This window comes from Gouania willdenowi, chromosome 5 (assembly GCF_900634775.1).
Source record: "Gouania willdenowi chromosome 5, fGouWil2.1, whole genome shotgun sequence".
Lineage (NCBI taxonomy): Eukaryota > Metazoa > Chordata > Actinopteri > Blenniiformes > Gobiesocidae > Gouania > Gouania willdenowi.
In genome coordinates, this window is record NC_041048.1 from 22523190 (window position 1) to 22542834 (window position 19645).

General features: G+C 38.3%; 2 protein-coding genes across 2 annotated transcripts; one reads left to right on the forward strand and one right to left on the reverse strand.

Annotated features, from left to right (window-relative positions):
* Positions 1-1011: 1011 nt before the first annotated feature.
* On the reverse strand, positions 1012-7730 carry pmela (premelanosome protein a). Its single transcript, XM_028446205.1, has 12 exons — positions 7621-7730; positions 6216-6311; positions 5981-6127; positions 5629-5763; positions 5072-5233; positions 4695-4979; positions 3392-4612; positions 3146-3307; positions 2956-3058; positions 2433-2638; positions 2261-2351; positions 1012-1185 (listed from the first exon to the last, which is right to left on the reverse strand). The coding sequence occupies exons 1-12, from the start codon at positions 7670-7672 to the stop codon at positions 1032-1034; spliced, it is 2814 nt and encodes a 937-aa protein (XP_028302006.1). The 5' UTR covers positions 7673-7730; the 3' UTR covers positions 1012-1031.
* Positions 7731-14391: 6661 nt separating this feature from the next.
* On the forward strand, positions 14392-19027 carry sys1 (SYS1 golgi trafficking protein). Its single transcript, XM_028446061.1, has 4 exons — positions 14392-14578; positions 17159-17416; positions 17491-17558; positions 18316-19027. The coding sequence occupies exons 2-4, from the start codon at positions 17258-17260 to the stop codon at positions 18554-18556; spliced, it is 468 nt and encodes a 155-aa protein (XP_028301862.1). The 5' UTR covers positions 14392-14578; positions 17159-17257; the 3' UTR covers positions 18557-19027.
* The last annotated feature ends 618 nt before the right edge of the window (positions 19028-19645 follow it).

Consider the following 19645-nt stretch of genomic DNA (forward strand, 5'->3'; position numbering starts at 1 on the left):
TTCGTTTTGCCGTTTTTGTCTTTGAAAAGACTGTATTAAAATTCTTTTCGTGACGTTAGCTTGGCGCTAGCGTTAGCTCGGTGCTTGTGTTCCCTCACTTGTTAGGGTTCTGCAGGTTCATCATCTTCATTTTCATCTCGCTCTGCTGGGTCTGACTCTGGCTCGAACATGTAAGGCTGGATGGACAAGTCTTCCTTTGTTGATATTTTGTAAATAACCTCTGAATAAAAAGTTTATGAGCCGCTACATAGCCGTATCTCTTCTATCAAACTACAAAAATGGCCGAACAGGGTGGAGCTGAACCGAGTGTCACCTCTGCAACCTGGAGAGGGGGCGGGGTATGAAGTGTCTCATTTGCATTTAAAGAGGCCGCACCAAAACGAGTTACTCTCAGAAGCACATCAGAAAAGGGGTGGAGCTATAATAATGAGGAATTCAGACCCAAGCATTGCAGTTCCGCTTTATATAGACCACAACTCTATGATTTATATGTAAAAAGGAAGGGTTTAAAAGCATGATATGTCTCCTTTAACGCTCAGGCAGTCAGACTTGACTGTCTTTAATCATCTTTTTCTATTTAAGTAACCCCTTAATTTCATGTGGTGTTTAATTTTTAATCCTGCAAGAATTGAAAATGTATCTAATGATTTATCTGACATAAGCCAGTTGTAATAAATGGATGAAATAACAGAGAAACACATGATTGTGACAAAGTTTCAATTTAATGTTTTAAGGTTCCATTATGATCATATGAGTTATGGAACTTGATTTACATTGGTAATGAAACTGAGCTGAAATGTGTTGGTATAGTAGAAGAAAGGGATCGTCAAGGTGCAAAAAGGGACCAATCAGAGTAACACACGTTTATTAAAAAAGTCCTTTAAATTTATTTCTTTAATTATACAAATGGGACACTATTCATACATCTGCTGTGTGTGGGCTTAGTACATTTCTCTTTAAGAGGTTATTTTAATGGCTTGGATTTACAGCAGTGCACATACAATGGGGATGATGGAGGATGCTGGAGGTATTTACACAATCCTGCCCTCAAGCAGTGGACGGCTCTCTCCTGGAGATTGTCGACTCAGCAGGTTCCACAACAGCAAAGGCACAGACGTGACAGCAGATATGCCTCCATTGTGTAAGTCGTGTTCCTCCCTCAGTGGCTGGTATTGCTTGTACCGTCTGTAAATAAACGAGACAGACGGAGCAGGATAGTAGCAGAATTGTTAACCACTTCATCACTGCTACCCATTTTATCATCGACTAAGAAATGTGTGATATCTATCTGTTACAACACAATGCCAAGATTAGTGCAATATTTAAAACTCAGTTGTAGCTTTTCGAAAAGAAGTGTGTGTATGTGCAGTGTGTTTGGAGAATTAATTTATTAACACACCCTCTTTTTTGGTATTTTTTACTTGGAAAAGGAGCTTCGTCTTTTTCATGTTTTTGAATTTTGCTTCACAGGCCTCTCAAAATATGTTTATGTAATTACACAGTCTATTACCATATTCAAATATGAGCTGCAATGCTCCGTTAAGATTTAATCATAACGTTACTAGTATTGTTATTCTGTTGTTTGAAAAATCTATGATACTAGTTTTTTTCTTCAGCGTCATTAAAGCTTCTGTTGACCTTGGACAGTGTAAATGTTCTATGTTCTAACACATTAGCATGCTGCACACTTTAGCCAGTTTTTTCTCTTCAACTGTTGATGTTTGGGACTCTCCCCCTCAGGGTTTGACACACTTAGGGCTCACAAACAGGAGATTGCAAAAAGAGTTTGAAATGGCCCTGCTTGTTTATCGCTGTGTTGTCAACATATTTGTTAGCTGGATGTGAGATATATATATATAACCATTATGCTTCTCATAAACTGTATGAGCAATGGTTCTTTTGAGTTTGGGAGTAGCCTAGTCTGCAGTGCTTTGTTACCCAACAATGGTTAAGTGCTTAAATGTAATAAATCAAGAGACTAGTTTCACACAAGCATTTGCCTTTTTTGCTTCTAAAACTTAAATTTTGTGCACGATAATTATGAATATTTAGTTTGTCGTGTCAGATCAACAGTGACTACAGTACATAGAGCCTACAAAACCACAGCAGATAGTATTACTATCACTGCTGTGCTATCCTACAGGTACTGCAAGTTAGTAACTTTGTTGGTTGCTTACAACATATTTCTTCTTGGCTCATTTTTCCTCTAATGAATTTCTTAAATGACTGTTTTGTCACTGTTTTGAATTTCAGGACCCACCTGTACATCAGGCCAATGCAACAGACAACACTGGCAACAAGCAGAACACCTACAACTGTCGCTGCAGTTCCTGCAGGAGAGCCACCGGATTCTGAAATTGGAGCACATTATTAACTTGAGAATTCTTTTCTAAAGGTGAATTCAGACTATACTTGTTTCTAATTTCACTCACCTACTGCAACATTGACTCTCGCACTTGCCACAGCAAAGCTAACGTCATTGGTCAGCGAGACATTGAGACAGAAAACGCCTGTTTCGTTAAAGAACTGACGGAGGATCATCTGACAGTCAGGAGAGGGCGAGGCTGCACTACAGATGGTTTGTATCGGAGTGATGCAGTCAGCATCAGAGATGACTGTGCAGACTTCATTGGGCAAGCTACACAAAGTGGAGCAGGCAGAATACTCAATTGTTTTCATGATAATATTACAACTACGCAGAAAACTGTAAAGCATAACCTCAATATGGGTTAAATGCAAAACAATTACAGTATGTGCACTGTAAAAAATGCCTTTTAGAATATTGTTGTTTTTTGTTGATTACCCACATAGTTTTACATGTGATTTAAGTCTTAATGCCATAAGTGAAGTGAAATACAATATTATCAGTTAGTCTTCATTCTAATTCTAATGAAATGGGTAATTCCTAACTGAATGTGTAATAGATATGTAATAATTTGTATCATTATTACACACCTTCCCTGACAGGTGATGGTGACGTCCACAGCATTCTGCTCCAGCTCTGTCATCATTGATACAACACTGGACATCTGCACAATTTCAATGCTTTCAATACCCTCTGTTGAGTACAAACAGGTATTGTGTCAAGGATTTAGTTAAGCAATTCAGTGTATCTTTCTCTCACACAAAACCTTTGCTGACTCACGGACAACTTGTACTGTGGCTGCACGGGAACCGTAGCGGTAGACTGTGCAGTCATCCATCAGCTCTGGGGCTTGCCTCTTTGCCAAAACAAGGGCAACCTGAGCTGGCTCTGCTTCCACTTCAAGTTGGACTTCATTCTCAGCTGGAACAGCCACTTCCTCACCTGTGTGTTCAACATTTAAAAAATGCATTTTTTGTATTTTAACCATCACATATACAGTAAGAAGAGTTTGGAGTATGTGGTTACCAGCAGCAGTGGTAGCTTCATTCTCAGCGTCTACCACTTCAGCCTCAGTATCTGCAGCAACAGCTGGGGCTGCCACTTCTTCAACTGCTGCCTCAGTTGCAGCAGGAGCCACAATGTTTTCAGCAGGGGCCTCTGATACAGCTTGCACAACCTCTGCAACAGCCTCAGTGGCCTCAGCAGCTTCAATGGCCGTAGTACCATCAACTTCAGCAGCAGCATCAACTTCAGCAACAGCAGCATCAACCTCAGCAGGAGCTTCAGCAGCAGCGTCAACTTCAGCAACAGCAGCATCAACCTCAGCAGGATCTTCAGCAGCAGCATCCACTTCAGCAACAGCAGCATCAACCTCAGCAGGAGCTTCAGCAGCAGCGTCAACTTCAGCAACAGCAACATCAACTTCAGCAGGAACTTCAGCAGCAGCATCCACTTCAGCAACAGCAGCATCAACCTCAGCAGGAGTTTCAGCAGCAGCGTCAACTTCAGCAACAGCAGCATCAACCTCAGCAGGAGCTTCAGCAGCAGCGTCCACTTCAGCAACAGCAGCATCAACCTCAGCAGGAGCTTCAGCAGCAGCGTCAACTTCAGCAACAGCAGCATCAACCTCAGCAGGAGCTTCAGCAGCAGCGTCCACTTCAGCAACAGCAGCATCAACCTCAGCAGGAGCTTCAGCAGCAGCATCCACTTCAGCAACAGCAGCATCAAAATCAGCAGGAGCTTCAGCAGCAGCATCAACTTCAGCAGTAGCATCGGCAGTAGCATCAGCTTCAGCCGCAGCATCTACTTCAGCAGCATCAACATCAGCAGCATTAACTTCGGCAGCAGGTGCAGCAGCTTCCTCTTCTGCAGCAATATCAGGGGCAGCTGTGACAGTCTCAATAATGTCAATAACAGCTTCTTCACCCTCTGCAGCAGGTACATCTTCTGAAGCTGCATCAATAACTACTCCATCTTCAGCAGGAACAGCAGTGGCAGCTGTATCTACATCTGTTGCAGCAGCACCTGCCTCCACTGCAGCTGCATCTTCAACTGCTGGATTCACTGGGGTGACTCCTGCAGCTTCTGTGTCTGGAACAGCTGCTTCCCCATCTTCTGTATTTGTTGCAGCAACATCGGAAGCATCAGCATCAAGAGCAATTGCATCTCCGACCTCCGCTGGAAGAACAGATGGGGTGGAGGCAATCACAACCACCTCTGGAGCAGCTGAGGCATCAACAGGAACAGCTAGAAAAACAGAGATGTAGCAAACTGTTTAGATACCAGACGATTTCTTAGTGAAAGTAAGTATGGTCTTCAAAAATCTCACCAGCATTGGGGTCTTCACAAGCACTTGGAATGCTTGCCATTAGGACCACTTGAGGTGTGAAAGTCCCAACTGACTGGAAGGTGTGTGTGACGGAGCGCTCCCTGGAAATCAGGGTTCCAGTGTTGTCACCAAAGTCCCAGCTGAAGCTTATGTCTGCGCTGCTCAGGTACTGGCTGGGGTCATGGAGATTGATGGTAAAGGCGATGGCGTGGTTCTGGATAAAGTTTTGGTCATTTTGGTTGACATCATTGACCTGGGCTAGGGATATGCTGAAGGGAACTTGGTCTAATGAAAGAGACAAAGATGCTGATTTGTTATATTAATGATCAATTTAAGACACAAAAGATTATTATGTTAGAAAAGGTTTCCTGAGTCACCTGTTATTGTGAAAACTGTAGACGCATAACCAAGAGGAATAAACCTGTCTTCACCACGGCAGTGGTATATAACAACTTCCATATTGTAGGAGCCCAGGGGGACGTTATCAGTACCGATGGATAGAGATGATGATGGTCCATCTGCCACCTGCCAATAACGTCCTTCGGAAGAAAAATATATTTAAGAATGAATGTTACTAGCATCCAGTTATTGCTAATTATTGAATGATTTGTATATTGGTAGAGATTAGATGCATTCCAAGTACCATTCAGCAACAATCGAAGGAAAATTAATGTGGCTTCATTTCAGTGCAGAACAAAAACAAATTCAAGTTCTTAAAGAGTGGCTGGTCTGACATGCTCTTTCAAATGTGTTATTGAATTTATACAATGCCTTTTGTTATCAGAAACCCAAAGTACTGGCCATTATTTGTTTAATCCACAGTCATTCTAGTAAAGATCAAGCAACATTCATCTTTATTACAGATTTCTTGTGTTTTCAAAAAAAATTGGGGAAACCTCAGTTTACTCTTGGTGTATCTTAGGCTGTTCTTTACCCCATGTCTTCCACACAAACACATATTGTGGTTTCCGGTCCCCGGTGCGGGTAAAAGGTGTGCCATCTGGGAAAACTCCAGTCCGATCAGTGTCTTGTTTTGGATACACAGCATGGCCCTCGTGGAAGTGCTGGCCTGAAGAGACAATGACCAACATTTATGCGTGCAGCTTTAAATGTTTCATGGGGTTATATTTGACAGATGTTAATGTCAACTACAACAAACAAACAATTACATGGAAATGACAGTAGGTCTGACAAACACAAGTATTACTGTACTGTACTACTTTTGTCTAAGTATTCATAGTGACTCAAATTCTTCTTCATGTCATTTCTGCCAGGTGTTATTTTACCATTGAAGATGCCGTCATGAGCCCAGACCACCTGCCCATCAGGAAGCACTGTCTGGTTTGGTGGGAAGTTGATATTAATGTTGAAGGTAGCTTTTGCTCCTGTCAAGGTAGGAGCATCATTCTTCAGATCAAAAGTCACTTCGCCACCTGGAAGAAATATCTTTATTAAAGAATATCTGTTTGGCTGAAGTGAGCAAAGCTTTTCACTTTTTTAAAGAAAGTCCTAAAATCTTACCAAACCAACAGTGTCTAAACTTGGGGTCACCATCTTTCCACACAGGGTATATGTCTCTGTTCCATGATTGATAATTTGTGAAGTGACTTCTTTGCCCTGAAAGAGTGCAAGCCTTAGATCATCATTGAAATCTAGACGTCCACACATGCAAAAATGAATAGATTACGTCTTAACAAATGATGGCTTTGCAGTTCATAACAGAATGCTTGGAATGCTTATGTAAATAAGAAGAGGTCAGTATTCTGGGCCTTGATGGGCATGTTGTAGGTGAGGGTTCTTGGCAGTGGGAGTCACACGATCTACAATCCCCCTCAATCCCTTTCATGTGACCATCAGCTGAGCAGCACCACCAGTAATCCCAGTGGGAGGAATGATGGCTCCCAGACTCCGGATCACTGATTTTTTTTTTCCTCATCCCAAGGGGTGTGAGGGAAGGCGGGTTACAAAAGTGCAGGAAACATTTTCAACTTATTGTTCCTCAAGTAAAAATAGAATTTATACTAATACATTTTACATCACAAGAAAACATAAAAATACTTCGTAGATGTAAATGTTTGAACCCCTATGCTGTGCCTCCTTTTAAGATTTTTCAAATCTTTTAAGTTCCCAACACTAACTGGCATAAAAAAATAGGCTGTTTAGGGGGAAAAAAACGTGAAACGTTAGCAAGTGTGAAACAGCTGTTCACTTAGTGGAGCAAATGTAGACAAGTTGGCAGAAAGGCCAACAAACAAGCCTCTAATTCAGTGTTTCTCAAATAGCGGTTACATGATGGCACTACAGGGGGTGCGTGAAAGCATTAGAAATATGGGATTTTAAAATAGTTTCTTTTTAGTTAAAAATGATAATAAAAATGATCTTGATTAGAACATGAATTGAAAAGTCTTGGTCCCAAACAAGGTGGGAGATGATGGGAATTGATAAAAACTAGAGAAATAAGTCTATTCAGGAGACACTAAATGCTGTTATATTCCATTTATTTACAAAGTTAAGTTCATTGAAATGTGTTTTTATCACTTGTTATGCTCTATAGTTGTTTTTTCATAATATTCTGAGCAAAATGGTGTAGTCGGATAAAGTTGTTACTTGGATTCAGAAGTGAGAAAAAGGGGGTACTTGAGCCAAACAAGTTTGAGAACCACTGCTCTTTTCGATTCAGAAATGTTTTGTATGGCTTTAGTCACAGCAATTAATACACAGAAAATTTCATGATTCCATTCATTTATTATATCCTTTATCTATCATATAAACGTGTGTCTACATGCATTTTTTTTTTAAAGACATATGAATGTGATGCGGATCAGGTGGAAATTCTTCTGTAGCGTGATTGAATTATGTCTAATAATACTAAACAGAAGCCATAAAGTCAGACTGAATGTGTTTTATATAGTTTGTGTTCACTTACTCGTTGCTGTGGCAGAAGTGAAAGCCAAAACGAGCAGTAGCAGCATCTTCATCCTGTGTGGTTGTCTCTGTCCTTTCTGAGTCCTGATCCTCACCCTGCAGTCCTGAACCCCAAACACAAATCCCAGAGTGCCAAAAGTTCCTTCACTCTTTATAGGAGGAGCCTACCCCTCAATGACTGTACAACCCCTTTACACCTCTGACTTCACTGTAGGTCTAGCACCACCTCCTCGAACAACTTTTTTCCCCCACAAGAATGTATTTTTACACTGTGACTTTTGAAAATGACATTTGCCTGTTAATTTGAGTTTTTGATCATCAAAACCAGATATGAAATTTTTAACACAGTAACATTAGTCACAAGCACATCTCTAAAATATGTGATTTTTAAAAGATTTTAGGGCACAGAAAGAGTGATGGTTATGGTAATAATAAAAAAGTGAAGACAAACAAAGGCCCTTTTTTAACATGGTGTTTTAAAGAAATCAATGAATACTTTCTGCACTTTGTAAATATCTGGTTCAATAGATAGGGCTGAAAGCTTTAAACAAAGCAGAAGTTATGCCCATGTCTGACGTATGACCTTCTTACTGTGTGTGCGTGAACATCATAAGATGAGTGCATGGGGGCCAAATACAAAGCATCCTTATTTCCTTTTCTGTTCCTCCATATGCCACCGTTCACCTCAGGCTGTTACATATGAGACACACCCACAGTCAAACAAGTCCTCTTTCAGAACTGTAAGATGGAAGAGACATCATTTGACCTTTACGACCTGAAAGGATTCCATGAAGTTCAGATACTACATCACATTTTCTCCGATTAAAGTTTACATGTGTTCAGAATGTTTTTACATGCAACATTTCCTAGAAATACCCAAAATCTTTCAACGTTATCATTATTTTGTACAAGGGCTAGAGTCTGTCCCGCTGTCATAAGGGCATAAAACTCTATCAGATATATATCAAGAATGAATTTGAAAAATTCCACATTAGAGTTTGTAAATCCTTTTAAAAATGTTGGTAATTTCAGAAGTAGCAGATATTACTTGTCTAACATGCTATAGAATTTATACAATAATAATTTATTGTACAAATTGTCATTACTGAAGAGTAGGAGTGGGACGATGTATTGAGTTTATAATATGATAGACAATTTAAAAAAAGAACAAGAAGAAAGCTTGCTTTTGGAAATATCAAATATAACCATGTTTTTATTGTCTATTATTGTCTATTTATTGTTTTTTGTCTATTATGTTAAATTATCATTGTATTTTTTAACCTTAGCGCTAAGGTTTTACTCTTGAAATTGACTAAGCAATCAGTTTTATCCACACCAAGACATTACTTCCCTTTAAAAACGCAAAAAATAAATGCAATTATTTGATAAAGCAAAATTTTACTCGATAATTTGAGTACATTGTTGATTGAAAAAACACAAAATAACAATCACCAAAAAGGGCCCTTAGCCAGTTTACAGGACAGTAATGTGTATGGTTTAGAGACGGTGGCACTGAGCTGCAGACATGAAGCTGAACTGGAGGTTCAAAGCTGAGGTTGTCGAGGTTTTCTCAACGAGAAAGGAGTTGAGATGTTTTGGTCATGTATAAGATGTGTGGGAAAATGGATGCTGATGCTGATGCCACCAGGCAAGATGAGGAAGGCCAGGGAGGAGGATGTTAAATGCAGAGAGGAAGGATATGCAGGTTGTTGGTATAGGAAGGAGGATACAGGAAAAACAGGAAATTAGAGGAAGATAATCCACTGTGACAACTTGGAAAAATATAGAAAGAAGAAGATTATGTAAAATTGCAGAGGATTCAAACTGAAAGGTATGTAGAAAAATGTGAACAATATAATATATATCCATCCATTTTCTGACTCACTTGTTCTTGTTTTCAGGGTCGCGTGGGTCTACTGGTGCCTATCTCAAGCTACATATATAATATGAACCGTCTAAATTGTGTTTAATCTTCAGCTTGTTTGAGATAGAATGGTTTTATAGAGTGAATTCAGTTTAATATACCATAGTAGTTCTCTCCTAAAGAGAGTGATAACAGCCTTTTGATACTAGTCTCACTTTTCCTGTTGACGTTTCATCTTAGTGAAACCATTCAGGCTGCGCTGCATGTGACGCCTCATGTGCTTACAACTGTGTTCAGGAAATAAATCCTTCCACTGAGCACCTGACCAGGCACGCCACACATAGTCAGCCTTCATTCCTTCTTAGGCCTCACTTTTTATTGCCCGAATAGGGGTTTTCTTAACATTCAGACAATTTGTACAATAGTAAAAGTCATAAGTGATAGACACAAAGTCCTGCAGGATTTTTCTTTGAAAATGCTCCTCAGATTAGTTTCCCTTTAAGATAAAATACTTCAGTAACAAAAAACTTGGGAGTGTCACCCATTCAGTTTTAGATTACAATGAAGTGATGCAATAGAAGTTAAAATTCACAATAAAGCACACAGTGATGAGACCCTCTGGCAACATGGATTAAAAGCAAGCAGCCATATTAGCTTATGATAGTAATTATTCATCCTCATCTAATTTGATCTTTCCCTAATTTGCTTCCCTTTATTATTTGAGTTTCCAAAAACCACATGTTGATAACACACATACACACTAACACTTACTCATGGTTGTGATGTGAATTAACCTATTCCAATTGATTTTTTCCCCACACATTTACTTCTTTTTACTACGAGGGGAGGTGCAACAACCCATAAAGATAAAAGGAGAACATCAGGATTTTAAGCATGTTTAACCTTTAGGGATAAACCTGAATTTATTTTGGTGTGAGTAAAGAGCTCTAACCAGCATTGATGCTGGAAAGATAACTGCACCGTACTGTATTCTATTGTACTGTACTGCTCTGCACATCCACACATCCAAGAGAATACTGTGTATTCAGTGGAATCCGTAGAAATCCATCACACAGCTTGGGGCAGCAGATCTTATCATTGAAAAAATATTGGAAGAGTCTATTGATACGGAAACATACAGTACTGTATGTGCCTATGTTTATTTACCGTGCCAGGATGGTCTAATTCTTCCTTCTGCTAACATGGGTTGAAATTCCACTTTTGTCATAAATATTTTTTTCATTTTAACATATTTAACACGACAAATTCCACCTTTAAAAGTACATATACAAAAAAAATTTGTAAAAAAAAATAAAAATAAAGTTAAGGATAGGGCTAGGGTTAGGGCTAAAATAAAAGGGTTAGCGGGATAGCTAAAAATAAATATGAGCTCAAATAAAACTGAAGGAACTTTAAGTCACATGGTGCACCTATCACGTCACCTAAAAGGGCGAATGAGGGGCGCTCCGTATGAACAAACTGACAATATATTCATATTAATGAGGATTCCATAGCATTATAATGACACTGATATATGACAGAGTAGTTATTAAAGAATAAACTCTTCACTTTGTTGACTTTGCTAGTGATTAATTACGGAAGCATAGAGCTGCCACATGGAAAAAAAATATATATTCTTGATCACTATATTGTACAAAAATGTTTGTACAATTATATTGTTCAAACAATATGGTGATTAAAATTATATTTTTCCCTGTGGCAGCTCTGTATGCTAATTCTGTAATTAATAACTGTGAGCCCAAGACAGCAAATACATATAGTTTGTGTTTCAATAAGCCCTTTTACACTAGATAGTTTTATGAAAATAATGTGTCTGTATTTGTGTGGTTATATTCTGTTATGACCAAGGTTATGGGGTGCCAAGTGTAAAAATTTTGTATAAAATTTGTAGCTAACACATTTTCATTATTTATCTCACTTTTCTCATATTTAGCACATTTTCCTTCATTTAACACAAGATTTAACTACATATATAGAGGTTAAAAAGCATTAAATCTAAATATTTAAATCTAAATCTAAATGTTAAATCTATATCTAAATATTTAATCTAAATCTAAATTTTAAATCTAAATCTAAATGTTATATGTTATATTTAAATGTTAAATCTAAGTCTAAATATTTCATCTAAATCTAAATGTTAATATCATATCTAAATGCTTAATCTTATATCTAAATGTTAAATGTTAAATCTAAATATTAAATCTAGATCTAAATGTTAGATCTGAATGTTTAAATCTAAATCTAAATGTTAAATCTAAATCTAAATGTTAAATCTAAATGTTAAATCTGAATGTTTAAATCTAAATCTAAATGTTAAATCTAAATCTAAATGTTAAATCTAAATGTTAAATGTTATATCTAAATATAAATCTAAATGTTGAACCTAAATGTTTCACACATATGCTAATTGACCCCGCCCCTTGTAACCTCAACCAATACACAAGCAGAGACACACACAGCTGCTCCCACACACCTCTTCACCGATGCCTGCCTGGGTGATATGTATGGCTGGTTCGCTCCCGGCGGCGGAGATCGAGCATGCGGCCATGGCATGTGTACGAGCTGCACTTCAAAGTACACTCTCAACACAACGGTGCAACACAGTTATTATATTGTACTTTAATGCACCAACCAAGATCTTCTAACAATAGACAGCTCATTTTACAAGAGAATAGATTGGTCAGGAGGCGGGATTTTAGTACTCGCTCAGATCTTTTTCAGCACTAAACCTGGTCCTGACCCGGTTAGGTGTTCACCCTAAGTTACCATGGTGATTTAGCCCGGAAGGAAGTTAGCCAGCATCATGGTATAGGACACACCGATTAAATCCCGAAAGTTAGCGCGTTAAGAGGGAATCCAGATTCGTAGTACATCCCCTTAGATTTATATTTAACATTTATATTTAACTTTTGCATTTATATTTACATTTATATTTAACTTTTATGCTCACACATTTTTTAACAATGATATAAAACATGCTGCTTTACATGAATTTGAGCTAAATGTGAGGAAAGTGAGCTAAATGTTCAGAATATGTCAGCTATGAAACAGTGTCTGAGTTTTTACATTCTGCACCCCAAATCTATCCAGCACGAATTTCACTGCCTTACGCCCTATGACTGCTGGGATAGGCTCCAGCATTCCCCGCTACCCTGTACAGGAAAAAGCAGGTAGAAGATGAAATGAGATGAATAAGGCCAAGACTCATTGGTCATCAGGAGAAATCAGCCTAGTCACACTCCACTCAGCATTGACAGCAGGGCTGTAGAGGTGGTCATCAGCACCAATAAGCTGAGGGTGCATTTAACAGATAATCTGGACTGGTCTTTATACACTTCATCTATGGTCTAGTAAACCCAGCAGCATCTGAACCTGATGTGTGGGATGTCTACCACATTCTACTGCACCATCAAGCCGTATCTTCCTCTGCTTCTGCAGCTTCAGACAGCAGGTCTTCAGTGAGTGGTGAAGATGACAGAGAAGCTCATTCATCATGTGGTCCTTTTATTTGGGAAGAGGTTCCACAGCAGGAGTGCCATAGTTTAGTTCAGGGGCCAAACATGGACCAGTTTGATCTCAAGTGGGCCACAAATTGTAGGCAATTTTAACATTATTCTGCCCCATAAATTAAATGTATAGTAATGGAAGCTACACACAATATCTAATATTTAAATTTCCTTGAGTTTGTGACTATATTTTATTCAATTTAGGAAAAGAAATTGTCGAAAAATTTTAATACATTTTAGAAAAGATAAAGATTTGTTTTTCAACAATTTGTGATTAAAAATGACTGTTACCATGTGATATAAGTGTGGGAAAACTGTGAGCACTGGCAAATTTTGTGGATATTCATTGAATGTATGTATTTGGAAGGGCTGAGATTTCTACAACTGAATTACTTGGTTCTACACAATGATTCATGCTTTCTGTAATTCCCACTTTATCCTGCGTGCCAAATTAGTTAGTTAACTCTGACCTCTTACTAGGATGTTCATTGTGCCCATGTTTTCTTCCTGTTAACACACTGCACTTTTTATATTGTATATAGATTTGCCATATGGTATCATATAGTGTTTGATCTCGTAATAATTTAATTTATACACATTTAAATAAAACTGAATACTACTACTACTACTACTACTACTACTACTACTACTACTACTACTAATAATAATAATAATAATAATAATAATGAAGAAGAAGAAGAAGAAGAAGAAGAAGAAGAAGAAGAAGAAGAAGAAGAAGAAGAAAATAAACCAAGCCTGCTCTGAGCTCATTCTAAAGCTCCAAAATGACATTGCTGGGTAAGCCATATGGTTGATAAAAAGACAATCTCCAACTCATATGTTTACTGTATCTTTTTTGTACGTGAATATTCATCAAATCAAGTCTACAAAGAAGAAATATATTACCACAGTGCCACCTGGCGGTCATTTTTTGTATCACAGTTTGCCCGTGCTAGTCCCGAGCATCAGCATAATTTCATGTCGAAATTAAAAATGACCAAAAAAAGGGATCTTTCTGTAGTTTTTGTTAGCCTTTTAATGATATATTACCCCCGTGATAGATCCCTCTATGCTTTTATTCTGACACGTTGTTTCAGGGTTCAGAATGGAAAAAGGAAACAAATAAAAAAAAACGGGCCGATATTGGTTTGTTTTCTGTTTTTTTGATTAAAACGCTAGAACAGTTTTATTATTTTTTGTTTGAAAAGGAGAGGAAGAAGAACCGTTCTTTTATTTTGGCTCACAGATGAAGTAGGAATTATTCAATGATACCCAGACCAAAAATCTGGGTAGATTTTCCTTTGTGTTATTTTTGCAAGGGATCGTGGTCAAACTGTTTTATTCTGAAAGTGCTTCCTTGTGCATTACTTTGTGGTTCCGGGTCTTGTGCAACTTTGACTTCCGTGTCGTTGGTCGGCTGTAGCAGGTAGCTAGCTTTCAGCCAATGCTTCAGTCCGTTACTTCAGGCCTGGTTTATAGTAATAACCGAGTTTAGAACTTCTTCTCTCGTCGGACAGACTGTGGACAGCTCAACACTTTGGAGTCTTTGTGATCTTCCTGTCAGTCAGGTGTGTGTCGGCCGTTTGTGTTTAAACGTCACAAAACAAACAAACATGCTAACTCCGAATCATTATCATCGGCTAATATAATCAGAGCGTGTTGGCATGACTCACAGCACTGTTTTTTTATTTATTTATATTCATTTAAACGGGAGTGTTGTCAGTAAATTATCTTCATTACTCAAAGGTTATGTTAAGATCAGAACCACATAAGTGACTGGGACTATGGGTACGTTGCCGGACCTTTTCTACATAAGCGTAATGTGCCTCTGTTTTCACCGTGTCAGGATGGCCGAGTGGTCTTCAGGTGCCTCAAGAATTCTTTCTTCCGCTGCCGTGGGTTCGAATCCCACTTTTGACAAATATATTATTGAAAGTGTCTATTCGTACGGTTGCCGTACTGGCAACCCCCCCCCGGTCCTATAAGCATTTGCACACTCTGGAAGTGCGCATGCGCAACAGGCGCGGGTTCATGGGTGAAGAGGGATATAAATGTCAACAGGACGCTGTTTGTGCTATGCGCTGAGATTTCAGCGGACTTTTTGTACGATAAAGGTAGTCCTAATCTACCTGACATTCAATATATTGCAAGTGCAACACTCAGACTGCATGTACTCACTTATACCGGCTTTCAACGAACAAGTTTCAATGAGTATTTACTATTTGCGCTTTTATTTGTAACGGATGAGTAGTCGCAAAGAAAATAAAAAAAGTGTGAATACAATTTATAAATATAATTTATATGTGATGTTGTTTGATATTATAACTGAACATATATTAATGGTACTGTGAGATGGTGAAGAACAATATACTGTATCACCTATTTCTTGACTTGGTCTAATCTTAATGTGTTTGTGACTAATAATTGATCCATATCACAGACATGTACTGTACATGTATATAAACTAGCCATTATATGACACCAGGGATGTGGACCAGGCAGGTATTACAGTACGAGTTCTCACTTTGAAAAGGTACATTTATGAGGTACACCATTCATTAACTAGGTCCATATGATTATTTTTGATTAAGCTATTATATTATTTAAATGTACAAATTTGAAGGAAGTGCACATTTTCTTTACTCTTTTCTTCTGCGTGTGTAAAATAATCATTATTAGTGTTGTTTTTTTAACACAGCGCTGTTTGCCGTTTATACTATACTTATACTTTATTAAACCCCTCGGTGTTCAATGAGGTATTTTCTGATTTTTCTTTTTACTTTCCGGCAGACGAGATGCCTCAAAGGCGTATTGCCTCCTGGTGGTGGCAGAATTTGCTTGCAAATTCTACCTCTGGCCCCTTTAAATGTAGGCTAATTCATATTCAATGTCATGAAATCAGTCAGGAAGAAATTAGATTCCCAGAATATACAACCAACCATTAACAAAATGTCTACTGCAAACATACAACCATTTTGATTTTGAACTCCATGTAGTTCAGTCGTCGTTTGTTCGCCTCAGTGCATGGATCCGTAATTTTCGTTTCTGGCCTTTTTCTGTAGGTATTCTGTAAAATTATATCTTTTCGTTCAGCCTGGCCTGGTTATGGCAGCCAAATACTACACAGGATTTGGACATTCGACGATTAAAATCTGCCAGACTGCAAGATCTCCATTGTGTTGTCAGCGGTCAATGGCGGCTGTCAAGCTAAAGCATAGCCCTTTTGAAATAGCGGCGCGCGTTGCTAGGTCAAGTGCTGACGTCACGTAAAAACGTGTTTTCACGGTGGCAAGAAATTTAAATCCACTTCAGAAAGTTAAGGTTAGGGTTAGTAAGTCCGTAACGTAGTTTAGGAATTTACGTATCAATAGCAAACAGACACTACGCTACGTACGGATAGAATGTTGGTTTATTGATTCGGCTACGTACGAATAGCCACTGCTATTTTGAAATGGTGCCACAGTATTTGCTTTTGCCGCTTATTTTTTTTTAGTTAATGTATGTGTAAGGGTTTGTTTTTCAACCTGTATCATATAATTTTAAATGTCTTTTTTCATATTTTGAAGAAACTAACCATTTGAACATTTCTTTAGGTACATTTATATTGTTCTAATTAAATGTACCTCACTGACTAATCAATCACACATCTAATTTGATCTCTTCCTTTGATATTCTCTGTGATTAGTTTTCCCCTGTGCTCTCTGTGTTCACAAGATAAAAATAATCCCTTTAATTCCTGTTAATGTTTGATTATATTGTGGGACCAAACACTGCATTATTTTTGATAAAATAAACGTCTGACTTATGATCCCTGCCCCTCTTTTAAAACATTAGGTTTTTTTCAGGAATCTTTGCCTTTCCTAAACCAGTGTGGCCAATAAGTGAACTGTAATGTGTCCAGTGTCTGCCCAGTTTTTCTTGACATCACTTTGTTTTTTTTAATTATTTAGTAGTTTTTTTTTTAATTTTAGCATCTTAATATAAATAATGGTGTTGGATTTGTAAATATATATATTTTTACCAGCAGCTTTCTTGTTTTTTAGTTTATTGTCAGCGTTCTCTGCATTGATGCTTTTGGGCCTGTTTTACAAACGGAGGATGTGTAAGATTTGCACAGATTTAATCGAATGCGTTTTTTTCCATTCCAGTTGAACAGCACGCTGACACAGGTCATGCTGGATAGGCTGGCTAGTGTCAGTCGGCCAGTAAACGTCCTTCAGGCCTAAACGTGGGACATCATCCAAGCCATGGCCAATTTCCGCAGCTACATCTGGGACCCGGTCCTCATCGTGTGTCAGATTGTGCTGATGCAGTGCATCTACTACAGCTTTCTGTGTTTGTGGTTGGCCGCAGTGGATAGTCTCGTACAAAGCAGTCGATCACTCAATCAGGTCTTCAGCTATGGAGTAAGTTATGAGAATCTGTCTCTGTGTAATTGTTTTTATCAACTCATAACTGAGAACTTGTTCCTCTCTGGCAGGTCCTCGGCTTTGCAACACTGCAGGGTCGGCTCTCAATGATGGCCTTTATTCTGAACTCCCTGACCTGGTAAGAGTTGGTCATTTATTTACATGAAAACACATTTTAAATGTATTTGAAGTAGAGATGTACCGAAATAAAAATTCTTGGCCCAAAACCGAAAAATGTGAGAACCAAGGCAGAAAACCTAAACGCCAAAATAAATGATTATGCAATTTTCTTATTCCCATTGCGTTTATGGCTCTGAATGTGTACTAACCACTAAAATTAAAACATTGCAATTGTATAAATAAAAAATAAAGCTTCAGAATAAATCAATTAAAAATATTTATTTAGCACTGACATTCCAACAATGCACAATATAAAATGTTTAACTTGTTCCCACACATACATTAAATAATATTGTACAGGCCTATAACTGACTGGGCTGCTGGAAGAGAGTCACATTAAATATGTTTTCCCATTAAAACACAAAGACATTGAAGTCACAGAGCGTGTGCATCTCCAGGAGCACACGCTCTATGCTTTGATAGCGGCGTGGATCATTTCTTGTGCGCACTGCTTTAACCTCATCCAAGTAATGATCTTTATAACGCGGACCAAGTACCGTCGTGATGTAGTAAAGAGGATCTCTGTGAAACGTGCACTGACAGACTGAAACCAGATTCATGCTGCTGGTGCACCGCTGTGCACTTTTGGGCCCTTTTCGGCCAAAAATGTTTAATGGCCAGAATTTCGGTGCATCACTACTTTTAAGATAAGTAGCTTTTCTCTCAGAAATAAAAGCAGTTCTTTTGAAATTTCCAATCGTCTCTGTCCCCAACAGCGCTCTGGGCCTGTGGTTCTTCATCCGCAGAGGGAAACAGTGCTTGGACTTCACAGTTACAGTGCACTTCTTTCACATGATCGGCTGCTGGATCTATAACTCTCACTTCCCAGTGGCTCTGTCCTGGTGGCTCGTCAACATCGCTTGCATAGCTTTAATGGCTGTGATTGGAGAGTACTTGTGTATGCGGACTGAGCTCAGAGCCATACCAGTCAACAGTGGACCAAAATCTAACCTGTGACCTTTTGTTTGTCCCAATTTCAATACTCTGAGGGGTGCGCTGTCCAATCTCCAAGAACTGACTGAGGAGGTGCTCTTTTCCCTAATAATGGAACGCTGCTTATATCCACATCAAGGGAATATAAAGATGAACTAATCTATTTATTCACAGTATTATCTCTGTGGCACAGACAATACCAGGCAGTTGAAAACAAAGTGCACACTATTTTCTAAACCTAATGGCTGTTGATGTGATATTCCCCTCAGTAATAAAATTTTAATAGTTGAACAACTAAGTATGTTCTGATGTTTTGATTCTTGATCAAAAATGTGTCATCCAGACACCAATTTAAAGATAACGGTGTGAAAAAAGTCCGATCAGAGGCATCTTCTCTCCTGGTCGCTATTGGAAAGAACATTAAGGTGATTTTAAAGGTGTACTGTAATGTTTCTGGGGAAAAAAATGTTCAAACTCATTAAATGTTCAAACTCATTAAATGGTTTATCCATCATTTTTCTGCATATTACAAAAGTAATAACCAGGCTCAGTTTGACTTGAATGGTTGTCACCAGCCTTTCTCGTCAATGCTGTCGAGCGTTTTCCACGGTGAGTCGAGGACATTTTGTCAAACACCAGCTGTCTTCTGCCAGCAGGCTGCGTCTGTGGGGCTAATTATTGCCATTTGTGTTTGTAAAACCTTCATAGCAGACATTAGCATTGTTTCTACATTGGTAGTCATATCCCTAATTTTATATTTATATTTTAAGCCCCTTTTTTCAACTTGAAAGCCTAAAATGTCTCTATAATTTTACATTAAAGCCACATTTCCACTTAATATGTGTAATCGTTGTCAAATCCGAACAGTAGCTGCTATGGGAGTGTGAATTATGCAGTGTCTTGTTTTTTTAAAATCCGGTCTCTGATCATATTTTGTGGTTCAGGCGCTTAATTTTGTTTCAGTAGTGATGGATGATTTACTTGCTGGAATAATTTCACAGATGATGAATCTCACAGGTGAATTCATTTTCACTTGGATGTGTGAGCCATCCAGACAAAAGATTCATGAGATTTTGAAAAATGTGTAAGAATCGGATGCTTTATGTTCAAACT